We start from the raw sequence: 20,102 nt of genomic DNA on the forward strand, positions 1-20,102 counted from the left end.
TATATAATATATGTATATATAAATTATTATATATGTAAAGAAAATATAATTTCTTCATTTCAAACATAGCGCGCTCTGTACGTTGCGCGCCAGTGACAAGTACAAGTACATACTGAGGAATGTGGAGAGTGGGGAGTATAGCGGGAGACAAAGAGAACAGGAGATAAGAGAACACACGTGCCGAGATCCATATCACAATAACAACTGTTATCGAATAGTAATTAAAAGTTATAAGTTATAGAGAGAATAAGGAAGAGATAATAATAAGCTTGAATTGTCGTTTCTTTGTTACAGGTGAGATTGTATATAATGTAAATAGTCGTTAGAACGAGTAAATAAAATTTAAACTTTGTTACAGAGAAATAAATTTCAGTTTATTGTTTCCATCCATTAATAATAATTGTCTTATATATTTAATTTATATATATATTATATATATATATATATATATATATATATATATATATTATTTAATATCACAGCGATTTTCCTACCGCGTGTCACCAGTCTCTACACATTTATGCGCTTCGTGGCATAAAAAGAGCTGCTTTGCCGAAACCAGGCCGTTTGTTCACACTGTGCGCCGTTCCGAGGATTACAGCTCCGAGAGTCCTTAATTTTGCTCATCCTGTCTGTTCCGGACGGTCAACGCCATGTTTTGGTTCTCCCTCCTCGTGCTCCGTACGCCGATTATCTTCTTCAGAGACCTTGAGAATTCGCTGTTTAGGCCTGCGTAGATGATCGGGTTGTAGCAAATAGAGGACTTCGCTAGCAGACATGGCAGCACGGTTACCGTCGCTGACGGCTTCGCCTGTGAATGACAGCAAATGTCAGCGACTCTACGACTCGTATACAGGGTGTCTCACCTAACTTGACCATGTAAAATATCTCGCTTGTTTATTTTTATGACAGAAGAAAATTTCAGAGGAAAACACTAGTTGGTTCAGAGGAGCAAATATTGTGATAGGCAAAAATTTATATTTTTTGAGATTTCGAAGTCATCGAAGCTTTTTTAAATGCAATGATATATTTTTATTACCGCTATATGATAGCCGAGGTCAAGGCGAATCCAACGACCTGTAATATTGTGACCTTCACGTGACTTTGAGTACGAAAAATTCATATGTTATCATCAACGATTCCACACCATACATTTACACTCCATGGACGCCGGTGTACAACTTGTTGAAGCCATTTCGGGTTTTCAGTGCGCCAATAATGCATATCATATGTATTCGATTGTCCACGGTTAGAAAAAGCTAGTAGCTTCGTCAGTAAAGAGAACGCCATAAAAGAAATGTTCATTTCTTTGTATTTGCTGCAATGCTCATGTACAAAAAGCAACACGATTCTCAAAGTCGTTGCCATGAAGCTCCTGATGTAAGGAAATATGGTATGGAAGAAATTTATGACGTTGCAATATTTGGCACACACTTGCTTTGGAAATGCCTAAAGAATGTCCAATTTTTCGACAACTTGTAGTAGGATCAATATTGATTCTAGCCAATACAAAAGTTTCGCCATCTTCCCCAGTAGCAGGCTCTGAACGTTTTCTGTTCGGTGATTTAATACTCCCTGTTTTACAAAACAATTGCACTATGCGGTCAAAACTTTTTCGAGAAGGATGATTTCTCTCAGGGTATCTTTCTGCGTACAGTTGGGATGCTTGTACTGGGTTACTTTTAGCCTCACCATACACTAAAATCATTTCTATCTTTTCTGTATCATTGTACACCTTTTCGTTTCAGAGAAGTAACGTTATCTTTTACAATCGAATAAATCCCGATGAATTTCTTAAACGTACTGATTTGAGTCACTGGAAGGGGAAGAATTTGTATCGGTGTTTACAATTTATTGTAAGCGTGTTTAAAGTCATTAGTCAAGGTTCAAGAACATTTCTTGAAACCCTAGGGCGATCATGTCATCGTTATTTCACTATTTACATAAGGTTTCCTACTTTTATGAATTCTTCGTACTCAAAATCATTCGAAGGTCATAATATTACAGGTCGTTGGATTCTCTTGACCTCGGTTATCATATAGCGGTAATAAAAACATATCATTCAATTTAAAAAAGCTTCGATGACCTTGAAATCTCAAAAAGTATAACCTTGAACAAATTTTTTTACCTATCATAATATTTGCCTCTTTGAACCAACTGATGTTTTCCTGTGAAGTTTCCTTCTATCATAAAAAACAAGCGAGATATTTTAGTTGGTCATGTTAGGTGAAACATCCTGTATTGCAACTCTGTCGCACTGGAGCGACTATGTTTACGTTTATCTTTTCTATCGTCTCGATAGAGTAATACAGTTAATTCTCTATAAATGTCGCCGAGACATGGTCGATAAATGTCGCGGTATCATCCCCCTATCACGAAGTATAACCCGAGAGAGGTCAAAAAGCTCGAGAGACCTCGGACGCCGAGGAGTGTAACACAGTACGGGTCGGGTATATTTGTGCGAGACCAGGAGACCGCTACTAATTCAATAACAGAATTTAAATATTGATGGGACTTTCACCAACATATTCGTGGCGTTTTTCTAATGAAAATGATACAATTCAAGAAATGTGATATAATTCCGATGGATATTTGCACGTGTAATGAACGATTAATGTTTCGAACGCAAAGAAGGACAAAGTATTGGAAAGAAAGAGACTCGGAGATTCGAAGTGTTCAGGAAAGATGAATGGTGAGCTCAGGCCTTTAAATCGAAACTTAAACTTTTTTATTACGAATTATTTTTCTACGAGACTTTTACCAATGTATTTGTGCAATTTGTCTTATAAAAATGATACCAAACACGATATCATTCGGATCATATTTACACTAATTTTCCGTTAACATAATTGTAATGAGAAGTAACTATCATCGTTCATTACACAAGTAAATATCATTCCGATGATATCGTACTTTGGTATCGTTATCATTAGAAAAATGCCACGAATACGTTGGTGAAAGTCCCATAAAAAAATAATGAAAAATAAAGAAGTTTTGTTATTGGATTAGTAGTGGTCTCCCGGTCTCACACCGATGTACCCGACCTGTATTATGTTACACTCTTCGGCGACCGAGGTCACTCGAGCTTCGCTGTCCTTTTCTACGTTCGGCAGTGTGTCAAAGAATATTACAATCTTCGAGACGGTATTTGTCGCTGCCGGACCCTTGTTTTTGACATGCATCGTGTAGGATAGGTATGTTTACACTTCTCGGCGCTGTTCTTTTCTACGTTCGGTGACTCCTGCACGATAAATGACATCAAGACTCGTGTTGCTGACATATATCGAGAATTCACTGGATCGTTATCGAATTGCTCTATACCAGTGATGAGCAACTCGCGGACTGCGGTGGGCCAAACACGTTAACATGTTCACGGACAGTAAAAATTTCAGTGAGCTGCAAAAATAGACAGGCAATTTTTCTTGAAACTAGTTGTACTATCCGAAATCTGATTAGAAATAAACAATAATAATAAGTTAACTGTCATTAGTAATGACAAATGAAATGTATATTAATTACAAAAACAAATTTCAATTTGAAATGTATATTAATTACAAAAACTTAAGGTTGTATAGAATTAAAGGAATAAAAATTGGCTTTAAAATTTGAATGCTATAGCATTCACGTCATTTTGCATCACTATGAAAATGAATGCTATAGCATTTGCGTCCGCGAACGTGTTAATAGATTTTTGTCTGGCAGTGATCGTTTTAGCAAGGTATAATAATATTGAACTATCTTTGTGCAAAACATCTTGATACCCCGCCTGACCCTTTCGCCGCAATTTAAGTTTAAATATCAACTTTCAGAATTTCCAAGAATGAATCGTGCGGAAGTTACGGTGTATTTGATATTTTAGGTGAATTTTTTTAGGAATATTTCCAAGTAATAAAGGAAAATGTGAAATGCATATGATTTATTAATTCTGTATGTATAAAAAAAATGTATTAACAATTTTTTTTGTTATATAAATTATTTCTTTAACGCTCATTAAACCACTGCCAGAAAAATGCCTGTTGCATTTTCGCGACAGTGGTCCAGTGAACGAAATCTTTGTTTATTTAACAAAAAAATTGTTATTAAATATTTTTTTATACGTATGAATGTCATATTTTTTTTTATTATCTACTATATATGCTTTAAAAATTTGAATAATGAACGAAAGATTTGTTTATTTAACATAAAGAAATTATTATTACATTTTTTAATTTAAACAATTAATTATAACTAACTATTTCACATTTTTCTTCATTATAAATGATCTATCCCTAAAAAATTTCTTGATATGAAAGTTGATAGTTAAACTTAAATTGCGGCGAAAGGGTCTCGAAGAGTTTCATGATTTTTTGCACAAAATTAGATCAATATTACACCTTGCCAAAACGATTAGTTCCAGATCGAAGCTTTTCAAAGAATTTTTTGTATTCCTCCATAAATAAAAAATGAGCGTAACGCAAAGAGGCTTCCGGTTAGTCCATTTTACTTAATGTTAAACAACCTTTTTTGAAAAATTCTTTTGCCAGTTAATAGTTGAAACCATTTGCAATAACCCTTTTGATTTGTAGACCCCTAAGTATTCAATTATAGGCGGTGTAATTGCATAATTATCGCACTGAAAACTGATGAATTCCCAGGAGTGAAGAGATGGTTATTTACCATTTGTATATCTCCGTAAAAAAAATTTTTTTTAAATCGGACTTTGGCACATTATGCACTAAGTATTAGGCTATACAAAAATAATTTTTTTTGTAAAAATCGAAAATTTATAAAATGGATTTTTTGCCGCCTTGGCACCACTGTGCGGCGAGCCGCACAGTGGTCCAAATCGGGAAATTCAGTGACTTTTTGTTATAACTTTTGTACCATAAGAGTTATCGGGATGAAATTTGCACTAAAATTCATTAAAAAAAATAGTCAATTTGAACTAAAGAAAAATTAATATTTTTAAATTTGTTAAATAATAATTTCTTATTCATTTTCATTGATATTTTTCACTAAAAAAAAATTGTTTAAATACAATCTTCCAAACCATTTTTTCTTTCTAAGTGTGTATTTTATATTTGTTTCACACATGCAATGTTTAATGAATTGGGAAAAATGTAAATTTGAGGAGTCGGGTAAGGTAAAAACGTCACATAACTGTGTCAAAAGATATTTTTTATAATAATTGATAATATTTGTAATATTGTATATAATATAAAATAATTTAGTAACATTTTTGTAAATCTTTTGTGATAAAAATGTGATAACAATGATGGTTTTATAATATACTAATAATAACATGAAATATGAAAAAATAACATTTGTTTATACTTTGTCAGTCTTCATTCTCAAATGGTTTTGTCTAGCATTATTTTTTATAGTCCATCCATTTCAAAGCCTGCCTTTTCTATTATTTAATTATTAATAATTCAGCTTCTGGTTCTAAATTTTGTATTCTTTTCTTACATGATTTCACTCGCATTGCTGACATGTGCGGGTCCGATGTCAATAAAAGTCTATAAAATACATCTTCATTTGTTAATATTCTGTCTGATTTTCTTGTATGTTTGTATTTAAATTGTTTAAAGTCTTTGTGACGTGTTTCTTGAGCCTCCTCCGATAATTGTTCGATTGGTAATAATGCGTGTTTTATTACATCTGCACCATGCATTAATAACTTATGGACTGAAGCAGGCATGGGATACCAATCATAATCGTAACATTGTCAGTTTTAAACTGCTATAATTTGCAAAGGCGGAAGAGTGCGGAAATAATTTTTATACCATCATATAGAGGAAGGTGTACTGAAAATAGTCCAATTTGTTAGAAACTGGGACTTCCTGGGACTTTAAAGATATCTCTTACCGAATATAAAAATTTTTTTTAATTTTCTCCATTTAGTCCAGCATTAACTTTTAATACATTGTGCAGACTAATTAATAATGTAAGACACGATTTCTTATCGCAAAAATCTGCTCTTTAATTTAAAAAAAAAGCGCGAGAAAATATTAAATAGGAACGTCAGGGCATCGCATCAAAGTGAAGCAATTTTTCTCGTGAAAAATACTCTTCTTAAAATGTCCAACTTTCAATATTTATTACAACTATAATATTTAATAAATTGTACTAATTTCTCCATTTCCGAGGTCTATGGACATTTGGGAAGCAATGTTCATTGATCAGGTATCGATACATGAAAGTTCATTTTCGGGCCAAAAGTCACTGAATTTCTCGATTTGGACCACTGTGCGCCGTCACGGACGCGTACGAATATACAGGATTCATGTAGTAGTAGCGATAGTTTTTCGCGTATATCTCGAAAACTATTCATTTGCGCCAAAAATGACACGTATACTTTGTGTTCAGCATATCAAAACGAATAGAATGGCGTAGGTCGTGTGTCGAAAGGAAGGGGAGCGTTTTCCCAAGTTCAGCCATGATTTGTACCCAGATGTTTACAAGTAAACTCTGGACGGTCGAGTCCCAATAGGTAAACGCCGTTATCCTCCTCGCGGCTTATTGCTTCGACGACTTCGGACTAGCTGGTACACTTTATCCAGTTACTTACGTCGAAATACTGAACGGCGAGAGCTAACGCCGCGTAGGGTGACCAAGCGAGCAGGAAGGCCATGATCATCAACGCGACCATCTTCCTGATCTTCGCTTCTCGTTTTCCTCGTGCACCTGAATCACAAGACCGACGTTTGTTGGAAGTAAAAAGGGCGCCTGGATTACCAACCGATAAAACTATCTCGGCGTTCTCTTTGTGAAGCGGAAAGGGCGTCTCTCGAGCCACCCCCCTCAGCGAAACACGGATATTGCTATTCTATCAGGTGTAAGGAAATGCAATAGCCGTTTCCCCGGTCTTTTTCAGATAGCAAAGGTCCCTCCGAGAGAGAGAGAGAGAGAGAGAGAGAGAGAGAGAGAGAGAGAGAGAGAGAGAGAGAGAGAGACAGAGAGAGAGAGAGAGGTTCTTGTTGTTCTTGTTTCCTACTAATTTTTCCTGCTTTCCGGCCAAATATTCTGACAGCTGTTTAACCCTTAGCACTCGAATGGCGACTGTAAAGCGTTACTAAAAATTGCTGTATCATGATTCAAAATATTTTTTACATTATTAAATTTGTTTGTATTTAATAAACTACTAAACATTTTAGTATTGTGCGAATAACTTGCACCATTTTGGAGGGAAAGGGAAGCTAGGGAAGCCCATTTTGGTAGCAAGGGAAATATTCTAGGTTGGTAGAAATGTTTCGTTTTGGAGCTAGAATAGCTTCGAGTGCAAAGTGTTAAAGGGTTTGAGAGGTATCACAATAACAAAAAATCAATACTACTTCCCATTTAAAAAAATATTGTTATAATAATATTACATTATAATAATATTATAATACATACTAAAAAATTAGCCCCCTTAACCATTTAATTTACAAAAAAATAAAGTCGACATTTTCATTAGATTCTGAGCAAACAGCTTGTCACACTTTATCTGGTACACCCTGTATATGCCCGTATCAAAAGTATTTTTTTACCGAGTTTTGTCTGTGCAATTAACAAACTACTTTCTCGTATTTTATTTCTCAGAGTGGAAGAGGCAAGTGTTTTACGTGGTCTCCTCTGAGGATCTAGGATGATAACGAAGATTCTGTGGTTATTTACACCTGGTTGGGAGCAATATGAGAAAAGCGAGATTCGGTTAAGTTAACCCCTTGCCCTACAATATCGAGTCAGACTCGTGATGAAACCGAAATAAAATTCTATTTTGTTGTAGTTGATATATATCCTTCGGAGAAAACATAGGCATACAATAAATATAAACGATGAAGAATTTATAATCATTACAATCACAAAATAAATATCAGTGCAAGGGATTAACCAGATAGCTGTTGCGACGTCTTTGAAAAATGTGTAGCTAAATTGCGTTGCAAAAATTAACTAGTTAGATGTTTTGACGAGTATATTCGTCAGAACACAAGATATTGCGATTTCTTCGTGACGAGTATACTCCTCGAAAAGAGCTGATTGGTTAAGGGGGCCGGCAGGCATTTGGCCTTTACTGTCACGCTATGTTACGCTATGCCTTTTTTTCTAGACATTTTACGTCTTAAATAGGTAAGTAATCAATTAAAAATGCATACCACCGTGTTTGTACATGTCTTTGCTACGTCTGTACAGAGCCTTTTTTTCGATACGAACACTAAATCTCTCGAAATTAAGAGAATCTCTCTGCGGCAGCCATCTTGTGATGTCATACTTGCTTCAGAAAGCGAGTTTTCTGCCGAATATTACAAATTACTCCACGATGAGGTAGAAATGCACAATTTGGGCTCTGTACAGACGTAGATTGGACTTTTAGGAAACACAAGTGACCACTTTTAAACTGCTCATTGCAATATTGAAGCGTTAATTTGTCAAGATTTTGATCCTTGCAAGTTTATATACGTATATTGCAGAGAAATTCTCTTAATTTCGAGAGATTTAGTGTTCGTATCGAAAAGAAGGCTCTGTACAGACGTAGCAAAGACATATACAAACACGGTGGTATGCATTTTTAATTGATTACTTACTTATTTAAGACGTAAAATGTCTAGAAAAGAGGCACAGCGTAACATAGCATGACAGTCAAGGCCAAATGCCTGCCGGCCCCCTTAAAGGTCGATGCACATCTCACCGGCCCGGCCGGCCGGCTCAAAATTATAACCCTGGTTTTGGCCCTAGCGTTTACTGGCGGCAACCGTGTCAGGCTTTGGAACCGAATTTCTTCTCTGGCCTCTCGACCCTTTCCAGATGGCCTTTCGAGAGCGCGTTGACAGTTCCCTGCTGTGCGTGGCACAAAAAAAAATGTTTTTAGGGGCTCCACAGCTCCTTAGGTAATCTATCCGTACCTCTCCTTTACAACACCATGGAAATAGGAAACGTTCCTGGCACTTACAATTAGTGAAACAGCATCGCACATCCTTATACAGGGTGGTCCACACAATTGTTTCAAGTCATAACTCCGTTATTATTGCATTTACGAAAAAATGATAAAGGAGAAAGATAAATGGTTCGAAGAGCACTACATCTGTAGGCCTTTAAATTTTTTTTAGATGCTGCAGTGCATGTGCAATTAACAATTGCATCATTTCTTTAAATAGAATAGATTCTTCCTTTCATTCTACGTAAAAAATGATTAGGGTACCATGGCAAAAAAATTATTAGATCTCGAGATATTTTCAAAAAATGTCTTTATTGAAGAAGATACTCAAACACTTCATAACTATGTTGTAAAGGTAAACACCCTTTCGACATTGTTATCATAACAGAAACCGATTTGTACGAGTGAGCATTTCATAATTCAGTAGCAAGTCACGTATCGTAACTCGAGTACGAAAACTAAGATTTTGAAAAAGTGTAGCTGTATTTCACTAAATACAAGAAAATGTATGACATTTTTTGAAAATATCTCGAGATCTAATAATTTTTCACATTCAACATGTGTTTTTGATTCACAAGAAAAATTACCTGCCTATTTAAAATACGACAGATGTTCCCCTCAAACCCAACAAATGGTAGCTCGAACCTATAGCTCCGAAAGGGAGTACCGTATTATTAATTATTCTGGTAGCTTTTTCCTAATAACGCTCAAATTCCTTAACAAAGTATTCCCCATCTATTACCACGAGGGACTCTGAAATGTTCTAGTTAACAGCTTTTGAAATAAATAATGACGAATTGTTTCACCGCACAGATTGTCAGATGATATTCTTTCTTTTTCGTTAGCGTGGTAATAAATTGTTATTTCGTTTGTTACAACGTTCAAATTCCTTAACAAGATCTATTACCACGAGGAACTCAGAAAAGTTCTGGTTGATAGTTTTTTAAATAAATACAGCATGTTCATTCTGTCTTCGTACTGCCACGCTACGAGCCGGCCGGCTAGCCTGCGAACATTCTCGTCGAGAATGCTAGCCGGCTAGCCGGCCGGCTCTAGCATTGGGCAGCGAACCCCTGGGGTTCTGGTAGCAGAGGACACGCTGTGCCTTTGTTCCGAGCCTCTCGAACCCTCTCTAATAGCTGTCCCGGACCCCAAAATGCTTATAAACGGGGAAAAAACGGCCGGTCGGCCGGCCGGTGAGATGTGCATCGACCTTAAGGGGGAAGACAAAGGAGCAGAAAGATGAGCATAAATAGATTACCTGCTCTCTTCTTGGATTTCCTCAAGGTCGCTATGATCGCCAGGTAACTGGTGCTGATGATTGTCACGGGAATGACCAGACCGAAAATGAACAGGAAGCCGATGTAACTGTCGCTTTTCGTAATTGGATCGTGCACCCCCCAGGACACGCTGCAGGACACGTTTGCTGCTTCCGGTCCGTAACTTCCCCAGCCGAAAAATGGCGGCAACGAAAGGCAAAGAGCGTAGATCCAGACGAAGAAGCCAAGCATCATGGATGTCCTATTAAAGGCAGACCAACCGACGACGGGAACAATGAGAGATTCCTTCCTGAAGACACTTCATTACATTCTAACACTAATATGCATGATCCTCTTGCGATAATAAGGTAAGCTCGAGTGTATGTACCAAAAACAAATGGCAATTCGTAGAATTAAAGAAGCAACCACGATAATCGCAATAACGAAAATTTATATCACCTAATGTGCTCAGAATGACGTCTACGATCGTCCAGCCCCTTTTATTCGTTTCTAATGTTTGCACCAGGGACCAAAAAAATAATATTTACTCTAAAATTTTCCACGATAAAAATGATTAATAAACCCTTGCACTCGAAGCTATTTCAACTCCAAAACGAAACATTTTTTCCGACCTAGAAGATGTGCCCTTCTATATATTTTTTTCCATGTTATACATACGAAAATGGTGCAACTTACTCGTACAATACCGAAGAGTTTAGTAATTTGTAAAATGCAAACAAATTTAATATTTTGAATAATGACACAGCAATTTTTAGTGGTGCCTTACAGTCACCATTCGAGCGCTAAGGGTCAATTATTATTGAAATTTAAGATAATCTATACAAAATATAAAGAAAAAAAATCGAAGAATAAAATGATTAAAAAATATCGATTTTTATACCTTTTGGTTACAAATGACAGCTATTAGTGTCCAAAAAATTGGATCCTCCTCGATAACTGTTATCGATAAAGAAAAACTGTTATCGATGAAGAAAAACTGTTTCGATTGCTCAAAACAATTATCTATGAGAGAAGTTCATTTCGATCGTTCATAACAGTTATCAATGAGAGTAGATTATTTCTATCACTCATAAGAGTTATCAATGAGAGAAATTGATTTCGATCGCTCATAACAGTTAAGGATGATCGAATTTCTTTTCACTTGTTCATAATAATTATTGTTTGAGAAAATTTATTTCAGTTGCTCCTTTAATTACTGAGTTGTCTACTATTTTACGGATGGATCAAGCCTGTGAAATTCATTGAGAAGGTTTCGTACAACAAGACGAATCAACAGACCATAAGAACAACAAAAAATCTGAAAAAAAATTTTTCAAAATTTTTTCAACTGGGAAAATCACAAATATAGACTTCTGCATTTATCAAAGCTAGCGTGCATAATTTACGCTATGCTCGCAACTCAGGTTAGCGTTGAACGAACCTTCTCTGCTCTAAGATTAACGTTAGATGATTTGCGGTGTAATTTGTCAAGAAAACATTTGGAAAAACTCATGTCTGTCACATTGAATTTTGATTGTAGCAATTAATTTCGTGAATAAAACATTTATTAAGTAACTGATTGCCTATTATTTGAATGTTGTACTATTTAATAATAACTATTTCAAATTTCCTTCATCAATAACTGTTATGAGCGATCGAAATGATATTCTCTCATCGAAAACTGTTATGAGCGACCGAAATAAATTTCTCTTATCGATAACTGTTATGAACGATCGAAATTAATTTCTCTCATTGATAATTGTTATCAGCGATAGAAATAAATTTATCTCATTAATAACTGTTATGAGGGATCGAAATAAATTTCTCTCATTGAGAACTGTTATGAACGATCGAAATAAATTTCTCTTATCGATAACTGTTATGAACGATCGAAATGAACTTCTCCTATCGATAATTGTTACGAGCGTCCGAAATGAACTTTTTCTTTTGATAACTGTCATTAGTGATCGAAATAAATTTCTCTCATTGATAACTGTTATAAGTGATCGAAATGAATTTTTCTCAACGACATTTACCAGTAACAGAAAAAATTTTCGGTTCCTTATAATCCTTATTTCTACCCAATACGATTTTAATTGATGTAATACTTGTTATTCAATGACTTTTTTCTTTTTGGTTATTACAGTTATGGTCCCTGGTTTGCACAGGCAGCTCTAATATTGTTTTTACTACTCAGTAGCTTCGACCTGTTTGTAGCTAGTCAGATCGCCTACAGCAAGCAGCATAGACAAAAATTAATAGCGAATAGTGTTTAGCATTTCCGAAAGCATTCGCAATGCATCGACGTAGATATTTACGGGTATCCTTTCTCAATATTATGTCGCGTTCAAGATTAAGTCGCTCCGTAAATGACGGTTTGAAATTAACTTTGACTTAAGAACAGCAGCTTGTCTCCTGCAACCGACATCCACGACAGGGAGCTGAAAACAAAGAGAGATGAATATTCACTCAACGCTCATCAATCATTCAGAGAGCTGCTCAACAATTTGCTTGTGTCCTCCCCGGTTTCGTATTAATTTTCCGTCCGTTTAAAATGTTACTGCCACGTTCCTGTCGAGATCTTTCCGAGAATCCTTCGAGAAAGATTGGACCGCTACACTGTGTTCGATTTCAAACGGAACAATCGAATGTCTCGTTAGAAAGCGTCTGTGGAGCTTGATTTTTTTTTTATCGCTTTTTGTTTATACTGTAATTACCCGAAAGCGGCTGAATGCCTCCCTATTGCGGCAGCCCCTTCGATTGTAATTAACCTGATTTTATTGAAATATCTTCGGACGACTTACTCCACTGTAATATTGCACAAGAAACAGAGATATTATCGTTTTTGTGTTCTTATAAATTTTAGATTTTCAGTGGTACGAAACTTTCCAGTTAACTCGATAATTATAAATCACAGTGAGACAAGTTTTTCCGACTTTTGCAACTCGTCAAGTTGCCGATCACCTATCGAAGATACAGTGTTTACTCGTTGTGTCCAATACACGGGTCTACCCAGGGACATATATCGGCTAGAAGGTACTATTTTTTGATATTCTGCCGAACGTAGAAAAGGACAGCGAAGCTTCTTGGCCCCTCACGGGGTATACCTCGCGGCAGTGGGGATAGTTTTGGGACTTTTATCGGTTCGATATTTGAGACATATATCGAGTAAAGGCTGTACCTACCTCGGTTGCAGGAAAAATTGATGGGAGAAAGGGTTCTGATTGTGTCGGAGAATCTATCCGCGGCGATCTACATTCTCACAGAGTTGGGCAGTATCTAAATAAAAAATTATTTAAATAGCTTTCAGATACAGATACTCTGTATCTTTTGTTTTTAGTCGAAGTCGGATGAATCGCGAGAAGTTATCTGTATCTTTATTCGTCGAGCGTCTGGTTTGGAGAGTTTTATTCGACCTGCCTCTCGGATGATTTTCTGGTTATCTTCGGGATTTATTCGAGAGTCGGATACAACGCCACCATTTATTCGACGGATTTATTTATAGATACTCGGTGACGCCGAGTATCCGTCCGATTTTAGTTGACGAATAAAGAAAAATTCAGAATTTATTCGAACCCAGATGTGGCGGCGAGATTTATCCGTAACTTTTATTCGTTATTCGAAACTTGATTTGGCCAGACGATTTATTTGACCATTTATTCGTGACGAGTATTTGCCATAGATGAAAATCACATGTATCTTTTATTCGAGATTTTATTCGAGGCTCGGATAACCGACCTTTTTATCCGACGTTGCCAAGTCGTAATACGTAAATACGTACCACGGTATAGTGACTACCATTAATAACACTGTCCAACACCAAAAAAATTTTGCGATACCTGTTGGGTGATTCTTATACACTTTGTCATCCTAAAACCGAATCTGAAAGTAGAATTGCTCCATCACGCAACGTTTTCGAAAAATTTTGGTTTTTGTAAAATACCCGATTTTGATACGAAACGACGTGTTACGCAAAAACTAAACACGCGAGAAAGTTAAAATTTGAGTCAAGAGATAGAGGGGACTCTCCTCTACATATTCATATAGTCAATTATATTTTTATGTAATTCCTAATAGTTGTAAATGGTTGTTAAAGTTTGAAAATGTGCCGACGCGGGTACTTTGTACGCTCTATTTTTGTATTTATGTGAAAAATCCTTTATCTAGCAGGAATTTACTATACAGGAATGCATTCTACAGACATTTCTGGTAAAGAAACCATTCACGAAAAGTATTTGGTTCCCTTAATGTACGAGAAGGATCAGAAAATGTTAATTGACAGCGTGTGCGCGACGCGTTCGCGCCAGACGGCCATTGCAGCCTTTTCGCGACTCGCCAGGGCCGTCGCTATGCGTAGTCGACGTTGGTACCACTCATGTATGTCTTTGCTTACTATTTACATAGATTTTTTTTTGTCTTTTTGGGTGCCAATCATTACAAAAGATTATAAAAATAGGAGTTATATTCACATTTCATTGTGGAAATGCTTAAGAAAGAAAATTGACCGCAGCAATGCGGTGACTGGAAAATTTTATTTTCAGTAATTGTTGTCTTATCTTTATAATTGTAATACCAATGGACATTCAAGATTCTTCCGATTAAAATAAGTCCAAACACTATGTAAATGGGACTATTTTTATCGATTTTATTGATCGAAGTACATAATTAAGACATAGATCTCTCTATATTAAATCGATAAAATCTCGCGGAAGTGTATAAATCAGCCGGACTGTTTTTGTTCTATTCATGACGAAATTATTTTAAAATCAAAACAAGGAATACAATTCCAGCATTAATCTTTCATCAAGATATTTCAACAATGGAAAAACGTTACAAAGGAAAAGACTTATGTGCGGATGCTTGCTGATTACTGCTGGACACTTATTATTGAAAATCGGGATACCAGGAACAAACGTCAAGCAAGGCGGAAACATTTTAAATTTGTTTACATCAGAAATAGGTAAGTTTTTGTATTCAATTTTCTTTATTAAGCATTTCCACAATGAAATGTGAATATAACTCGTATTTTTATAATCTTTTGTAATGATTGGCACCCAAAAATGCATTTAATTAAGCATAGTAAGCAAAGACATACTTGAGTGATACCAACGTCGACTACGCATAGCGACGGACCTGGCGAGTCGCGAAAAGGCTGCAATGGCCGTCTGGCGCGAACGCGTCGCGCACACGCTGTCAATTAACATTTTCTGATCCTTGTCGTACATTAAGGGAACAACATACTTTTCGTGAATGGTTTCTTTACCAGAAATGTCTGTAGAATGCATTCCTGTATAGTAAATTCCTGCTAGATAAAGGATTTTTCACATAAATACAAAAATAGAGCGTACAAAGTACCCGCGTCGGCACATTTTCAAACTTTAACAACCATTTACAACTATTAGGAAGTACATAAAAATATAATTGACTATATGAATATGTAGAGGAGAGTCCCCTCTATCTCTTGACTCAAATTTTAACTTTCTCGCGTGTTTAGTTTTTGCGTAACACGTCGTTTCGTATCAAAATCGGGTATTTTTACAAAAACCAAAATTTTTCGAAAACGTTGCGTGATGGAGCAATTCTACTTTCAGATTCGGTTTTAGGATGACAAAGTGTATAAGAATCACCCAACAGGTATTGCAAAACTCGAAAAAAGTTTAATTTTGTTGGACAGTGTAATCGAACACTTTTTATCGTTTAAGCTTTAAACGATTATTTACACAAATAAATTTTTATTATTTAAACAATGGTTTAAACAAATAAATTGTTATTACTGAAACAAATGTTTACACCTGTTAGCGTCAACGCATTTTTAACGAGAGGTTTTGGTGGGAATGACCGAACGGATGTTTATTCCTCGACAGATTTATGGCAGGGCTCTATAACGTCTGTGGCCCGTGAGGCTAAACAGTCCTGGCAGCAGGCGACGCGATAGCTAATGACCGATTTGGGTCTCACAGCTATCGATTGTCTAAGCATTGACTGTTTATTGAAGGTGAGAATGTTTAGAGAAGGCAAGCGACTAATAATTTTATGTAATTTAAAATAAAATGAAATAAGAAGAATACGCCTATGTACAAGATTTAATGAAAATTTATGATATAGCTTATGATATAGCTGATAAGCTTATTATTTACACGAAAAAGGTATACTTTTTTTTTGTAAGGAAGAGGAGGAAAATTGCCTTACGCACACCCCAGAATGGGGTAGTGTGGAGCTCGATTTTTGGCGTACCCATACCCACTAAAAACCTGACCTCACCCAGGACGGTCAATGGACCGCCCCTCTACTTCCATGCCTCTAGCCAGTGGCATGAGAGAGAATGAAAAAGGTATACGTAGGTATGCTAGTTGTTATCGAAATTTACAACAGTAGAGCTTCAACTTGTTCATCAAATGGTAGCTTGTTTTTTGTTTTTGGTTCTGAACGAAATTTATTTATTTAAGGGTCAGACGAAACCAAAAGAAAATTAAAAACACCTTCATTCGAGTTATTTCTTGAGTTTTTGCGAGCGTGACAGTCGTGGTGCAGTGCACCAATTCGTGATTCGCACACCGAAACATTTTGTTAAAAAATGACAAGAAACAGAGAAGAACCATAAACACCCAGTTGAAAAATCAGTTGTTTATGTCGCCCAGAAATACTGTTGCGTAGCAACATAAACGCGTCCTAAACAAAACACTACAGATTGGCGGCAGCAGTGCATATAGCGAAATCAACTCGCCATTTATCGGTGACGACACCACGTTTTTCACCGACATTTCATGAGATAAAACGCAAAACCGCAGGTTGCCGCTGTTGAATTTTGGATTTATTATTTACTTCGACATCTACAAACGTGTTTTTAGCATGCTAACGTTAGCGCACGTTGGCGCAAGAGAGATATCGCTTTTTAAACTTCATTAACGTTGCTCTTTTCCACGTTTAATGGCACTACATGTAAAACTGCTCGAAGAAATTAAAAATAAATAGTTTCCACGATTGTTTCCGAGTCTTAGTACTCGAAGTAAGCCAGAAAAAAAATATTTTTCGTATTTCTATTTTTACAGGCGCATACGGTTTCTTCAAACATGCGCTTGAATTCATTCTGAAACCTAGGTATGCTTAGCATGGCCTTTAATTCATTTTTATGGAATTGCAGAATTTGATTCATCCTTGAAACGTTTTAATTTACTCCCCTACTAAACAAAAATATAAAAAATTTGATTTTATAAGACACTTGAAAATATGGAGTTTTAGCCGCGCTCTCAGACCATTGTGCGTCGTATTGCCAAAGACAAGGGTCTCTTTGTCCTGAAGGATCTGGCCACGGAGTGGGGAAGGCTATGCCCTTTGGTAAGAGGACTGTGATGAACCCCACGGCACTTACCTCAGAACCTTGGGACCAGAAACTCGTAGTTTCTAACACACCAGTACATTTTTATTACTTAAACGGTTGTTTAAACAAATAAATTTGTATTATTTAAACAAATGTTTAAACCAGTACATTTTTATTATTGAAACAAATGTTTAAACCAGTACATTTTTATTACTTAAAGGATTGTTTAAACAAACACATTTTTATTACTTAAACAATTTACGTCACGTTTTGCAGTGAGTAAAAGTCTTTATAATAAAAGGAAATGTCATTGGGTTTCACCATCGGTACTCTGCTAGATATTAAGTTCTAAGGCAATTTTATAAAAAACTCTTTAGATTATGTATTATGTACAGATACACGTACATAGGCATGGGCATTGCATGCAATGCATTTTTCTGTCTACGGTTCTGACTTACCGACTCTGTAGAACATGCTCTGGTACGGCAGCGGACTCTATCGAAATGGAACGGTCAGCTAATGAAATAAAATTCGTTGATGAACTTCGAAGAAAACGTTTCAATACTGGCACCGTCTAACTTATCAGATTTATGGCGTGTTTAGACTTGTTTTCATCAGCAAACTATTTGCAATCTATTAATAATGTTCGCATGGCAGGATTATGAATTATAACAAACATTTTATTGTTATTAATAAGTGAAACGCTTACATTGTTGTTTCCAGGCGGCACACGAAGCGACGCTCCATATGGTCGTGATTCAGTATCAGAGGCAACATTGTAACCAGTAGCGTATTGGCGTTTACCAACTAAATCTAATATTATTTCTTATTAACGTTATCATAATGATATCATTACCTACAGATTGAAAATGTTTTCCTGAATAAAATAAGCCCAAACACGGTACAAATCGGATAATAATATCATCGGGTTGTGTTGCCTTTTTGTTGCGCCTTCGGCCACGCGGCCGTGTTTGCATGCTGTCCTTTTCTATCTACGTTCGCCGCAGTCGAAGCGGCCACAAAATATACATATATATGTGCAATCACAGCGACGATATACATATGTATATGTGTGCAACGCAAGACGTCGATCCCTGCCGAATGATTCCGAGAGTAGAAGAACGAAACATGTGTTACTTTCTTTTGGCTGGAGGTGTGCGTTGTTTTCAACAAATGCAATCTTTTCATAGAAGGGAACTTTTTAAAAATTTGCCAAAAAATGAGGATAAAGCCCCAAGTGTCCTCTTTACAGACCTGTTTTTAAAAAGATGAACATTTTAAAATTGACGAAATTAAAATTATCTGAAGCGAATGCTGCATTTACAATAAATGTTGAACCGTGAGAGATATTAGGATAAAATTCGCAGTAAAACTCATTAAAAAATTATGCCGATCCACTGATAACACTGTTCAACACCAAAATCGTTTTGCAATACCTGTTGGGTGATTCTTATACACTTTGTCATCCTAAAACCAAATCTGAAAGCAGAATTGCCATCACGCAACGTTTTCAAAAATTGTTGATTTTTGTAAATATGCCCGATTTTGATACAAAATGACGTGTTACGCAAAAACTAAACACGCGAGAAAGTTCAAATTTGAGTCAAGGGATAGAGGGGACTCTCCTCTTTAACTCTGCCTCTTTAACTCTGCCTCTTTAACTCTGCCTCTTTAACTCTGCCTCTTTAACTCTGCCTCTTTAACTCTGCCTCTTTAACTCTGCCTCTTTAACTCTGCCTCGCATACATCGGCCGATCGTCATCATACACACACCCGAATCGGATCACCTACATCGCTCGCAGTCGTCGCACCTTTCTTACTGTCTCTCTCACACACTCATGCTCTCTCTCTCTCTCTCACACCCATTCGCACGCGCTCGCTCGGGCATTCACCTATCGCCGTGTTTATATTTTTCGGCAATCCGCGGACGACCTGCTCGACAAAAACGCTGGTCGTTTTTGCGTTTTCGCCGACCTAACCGTCGATTTCCGCTAACGGCTCCGTCCCCTACACTATTAATGAGTTTCAATAACAAACTAATTTAAATAGAAAATGAAATTTTGACAGAAAGTATAAGATTATGTAAGCTCGGTATTAATGTGCAAAACTTGGGTCCGGTCAGAGACATTCAGTTTTCAGGAAACGCTTACTGTGATACCCTGTCGAATGGAGAAAGGGACAGCGAAGCTCGACAGCAGCGGTCGCCGAAGAGTGTCACATAATACATAAGTGTTGGGTCGGTTACATCGGTGTGACACCACTACCAATGAAACAACAAAACTTCTTTATTTTTCATTATCTTTTTATGACTTTTTGACAAACAAATTTGAGACATTTTTCTGATGAAAATGATATCAAATATGATATAATTCCGATGATAATTACGTGTGTAATGAACGATTAAATTTTCGGATGCAAAGAAGGACAGCCCATGAGAAAGAAAGAGACGTGGAGAGCCGAAGCGTTCGGAAAAGTTGAAAGACTGGTGTAAGCTCGGGTCTTTAAATCAAAAAATAAACTTTTTTATTATTAATTATTTTTTTATGGGACTTTTACCATCATATTCGTAGCAATTTTCCAATGAAAACGATATCAAATATGATATAATTCCAATGATAATTACTTGTGTAAT

At 36.4% G+C, this 20,102-nt stretch overlaps 1 protein-coding gene across 1 annotated transcript in view; it reads right to left on the minus strand.

Moving 5' to 3' along the window:
• Nucleotides 1-613: 613 nt before the first annotated feature.
• Nucleotides 614-20,102, minus strand: part of LOC143353168 (parapinopsin-like) — a 53,902-nt gene continuing 34,413 nt past the window's right edge. Inside the window, exons 4-6 of the mRNA XM_076786281.1 lie at nucleotides 10,155-10,414; nucleotides 6,551-6,666; nucleotides 614-811 (exon numbers count right to left, since the gene is read on the minus strand). Of these exons, the coding sequence (XP_076642396.1) occupies nucleotides 614-811; nucleotides 6,551-6,666; nucleotides 10,155-10,414 (574 nt within the window). The remainder of the gene's footprint in view (nucleotides 812-6,550; nucleotides 6,667-10,154; nucleotides 10,415-20,102) is intronic.

The sequence above is a fragment of the Halictus rubicundus genome, chromosome 1 (genome assembly GCF_050948215.1).
Source record: "Halictus rubicundus isolate RS-2024b chromosome 1, iyHalRubi1_principal, whole genome shotgun sequence".
NCBI classification, from domain to species: Eukaryota; Metazoa; Arthropoda; class Insecta; order Hymenoptera; family Halictidae; genus Halictus; species Halictus rubicundus.